The sequence below is a fragment of the Haliotis rufescens genome, unplaced genomic scaffold, assembly GCF_023055435.1.
Source record: "Haliotis rufescens isolate VD_foot unplaced genomic scaffold, xgHalRufe1.0.p SCAF_185, whole genome shotgun sequence".
Taxonomy (NCBI): domain Eukaryota; kingdom Metazoa; phylum Mollusca; class Gastropoda; order Lepetellida; family Haliotidae; genus Haliotis; species Haliotis rufescens.
In genome coordinates this window covers 52,807-55,044 of record NW_025963874.1, presented here as the reverse complement: position 1 = coordinate 55,044, position 2,238 = coordinate 52,807, and the positions used below count along the sequence as shown (strand labels likewise).

The 2,238-nt window shown below is 41.9% G+C and overlaps 1 protein-coding gene across 1 annotated transcript; it reads left to right on the top strand.

Annotated features, from left to right (window-relative positions):
• On the top strand, positions 1 to 1,362 carry LOC125381609 (GTPase IMAP family member 9-like). Its single transcript, XM_048398689.1, has one exon. It carries the CDS (start codon positions 1 to 3, stop codon positions 1,360 to 1,362), a length of 1,362 nt encoding a protein of 453 aa, XP_048254646.1.
• Positions 1,363 to 2,238: the final 876 nt, after the last annotated feature.

The following is a 2,238-nucleotide window of genomic DNA, read 5'->3' as shown; positions in this document are numbered from 1 at the left end:
ATGTTTTCAGCATTTCTTGAGAGTCTTTATGCCGGGAGGAGTTTTGTGAAGGATGAGACGAGGATAGTTTTAATTGGGAAGACTGGATCTGGAAAGAGTGCCACAGGAAACACACTGGCTGGAACTCAGGCGTTCGTGTCGAAACTCTGCGGTGCATCTATAACCAAACAGTGTCAACAGGAAATGGTGAGAAGGTTCGATCGACATATTCAGATTGTGGACACTCCTGGATTGTTTGACACAGGAATGACAAACGAAATGTCGTCTAGAGAAATCATGAAGTGTGTGGCGATGACCTCTCCTGGACTTCACTCTATTGTCCTGGTTACCAGACTGAACCGTTTTACAGAGGAAGAACAACAGACTGTCCAGTATTTCATGAAGGTCTTTGGGAAAGACGTTTTGAACTACCTCGTTGTTGTTTTCACGGGAAAAGATGACCTGGACCAGCATGGGATGACCATTGAGACCTTTATCCAGGATAGCCCTGGTCCTTTGAGGAAACTGATTGCTGACTGTAAAGGTCGTTACTATGCTCTCAACAACTTCATGTCTGACATTGAGAAGGAAGAATGGGTGAAGCATTTCCTCCAGGGGATTGATAGGCTGGTGTCGTCCAATGGTGGACGATGTTACACAACTGAAATGTATCGTAAAGCCGAATCACTGATGAAAGAACGAGAACAGGAACTGAAGAAGAAACTGGAGGAACAGCAGCAGGCAGAGCGGGAGATGATAGAACAGAGCATCAAGGTCAAGTATGATGAGATGACGCAAAGTCAGGATGAGAAGATGACTGAACTTAAGACACAGCTACAGGCGATGGAACGGAAAGGCTTAGATGACAAGACAAGGTACCAGGGAGCTGTGAATGAGCTGCAGAATAAACTTGCGAAGGCTGATCGGGAGAGGAAGCAGATAGAAGTTGACAGGATAAAGTATGAGGATGAGAGGAGGAAAGAAATGGAGAAAGGAGAGAAAGACAGGGATGAGGCGATGTTAAAAATGATGGATAGAATGGAAGAAGACAGACGAAGAAGGGAGGAGGAATTGAATGAGACCGTGGAGAGAATTGAAGTCGAAAGAAGGGAGAGGGATGCTAAAATTATGAGATTGGAGAAGGAGAATAGAAAACGTGAAGGGGAACATAGAGAGGAGGTGATGCAGCTTCAGAAGAAAAAACAGTCTGAGCTTGAAAAGATGCAGGATGATATGAGGGCTGAGAGGGAATCACAAGCCCGTAGGCTGGAGGAGGTAGCAAGAGGCATGGCAAGGGATGAGGCAAAGGATGATGGGTCGGGCATATTTGCACAACTCGTGGGCGGCATAAAGAAAGTTGCTAGCTTTTTGGGGTTCCTGTAAAGGTGTCTTATGAATTTGCTTAAGAACGAGAATGAATGGTAAGCTTGCATATTGTTGAATGATGTTTTAAGTAGGATAAAGACAGCATTTGCAGGTAAACACGCCTTTAGAATATCAAGTATAATGACTGTTTATGTTTAAAATCAGAACCGCTCCATTATATATAGAGATTTTACTGATTTTACGAAACGAGTATCTGAATTCTTGTATTTTATGAGCGAGAGCGGGGTTAACACATGAATTCTTTCACGAGTTTCCTACAATCAGTATGACGCACTTGCAATAATTTATTTATTACCCATTATTTCTTAATCGTTTTGAGTTTCCTTTGCACTGATCACAACCGCCGCCTTAAAAAAACACGATAGTCGAATGACGTCAGCCATCTGCAGCTATGATGTTGTTTCTAGTGAGACGTCCTTCCGACATGACGTCAGAATAGCATTGGAATGACGGCAAAGATGGCGTAGGGATGACTCAAACAATACAATGGTGCGCGTGAAGTGATATTTGGACTATATTGCACATACAATTTTTATTAACTCGGTTATTTCTAACACAATGGGTAATAATAACACTTATGATAATCTAAATATTCGTCTAATCACTATTTTGGTAGTTTGTGATACTGCAGTGTATTTTAGTTACTTATGTTCTTGGTTTTGTAACAATCACTAGTACTAAATAAATCTTGTTTAACAGTCTAAAATCTCTCTCTTCAATCTATATGGGTGTGATATGTTTAATATTCTTAATCTGTTAGAACCGTCTTTGTTGTCCTGTGGGTTCGAGCCTCGGCCGCGTCATACCAAAATATGTTAACAAATGTTACTTGTTGTTACCCTGCCTGGTGCTCGAGGGGTTAAAACAAGGGCT

Excerpts from the sequence above, each read along its gene's own strand:
- LOC125381609 (XM_048398689.1), top strand. The coding sequence starts at position 1 with ATGTTTTCAGCATTTCTTGAGAGTCTTTATGCCGGGAGGAGTTTTGTG.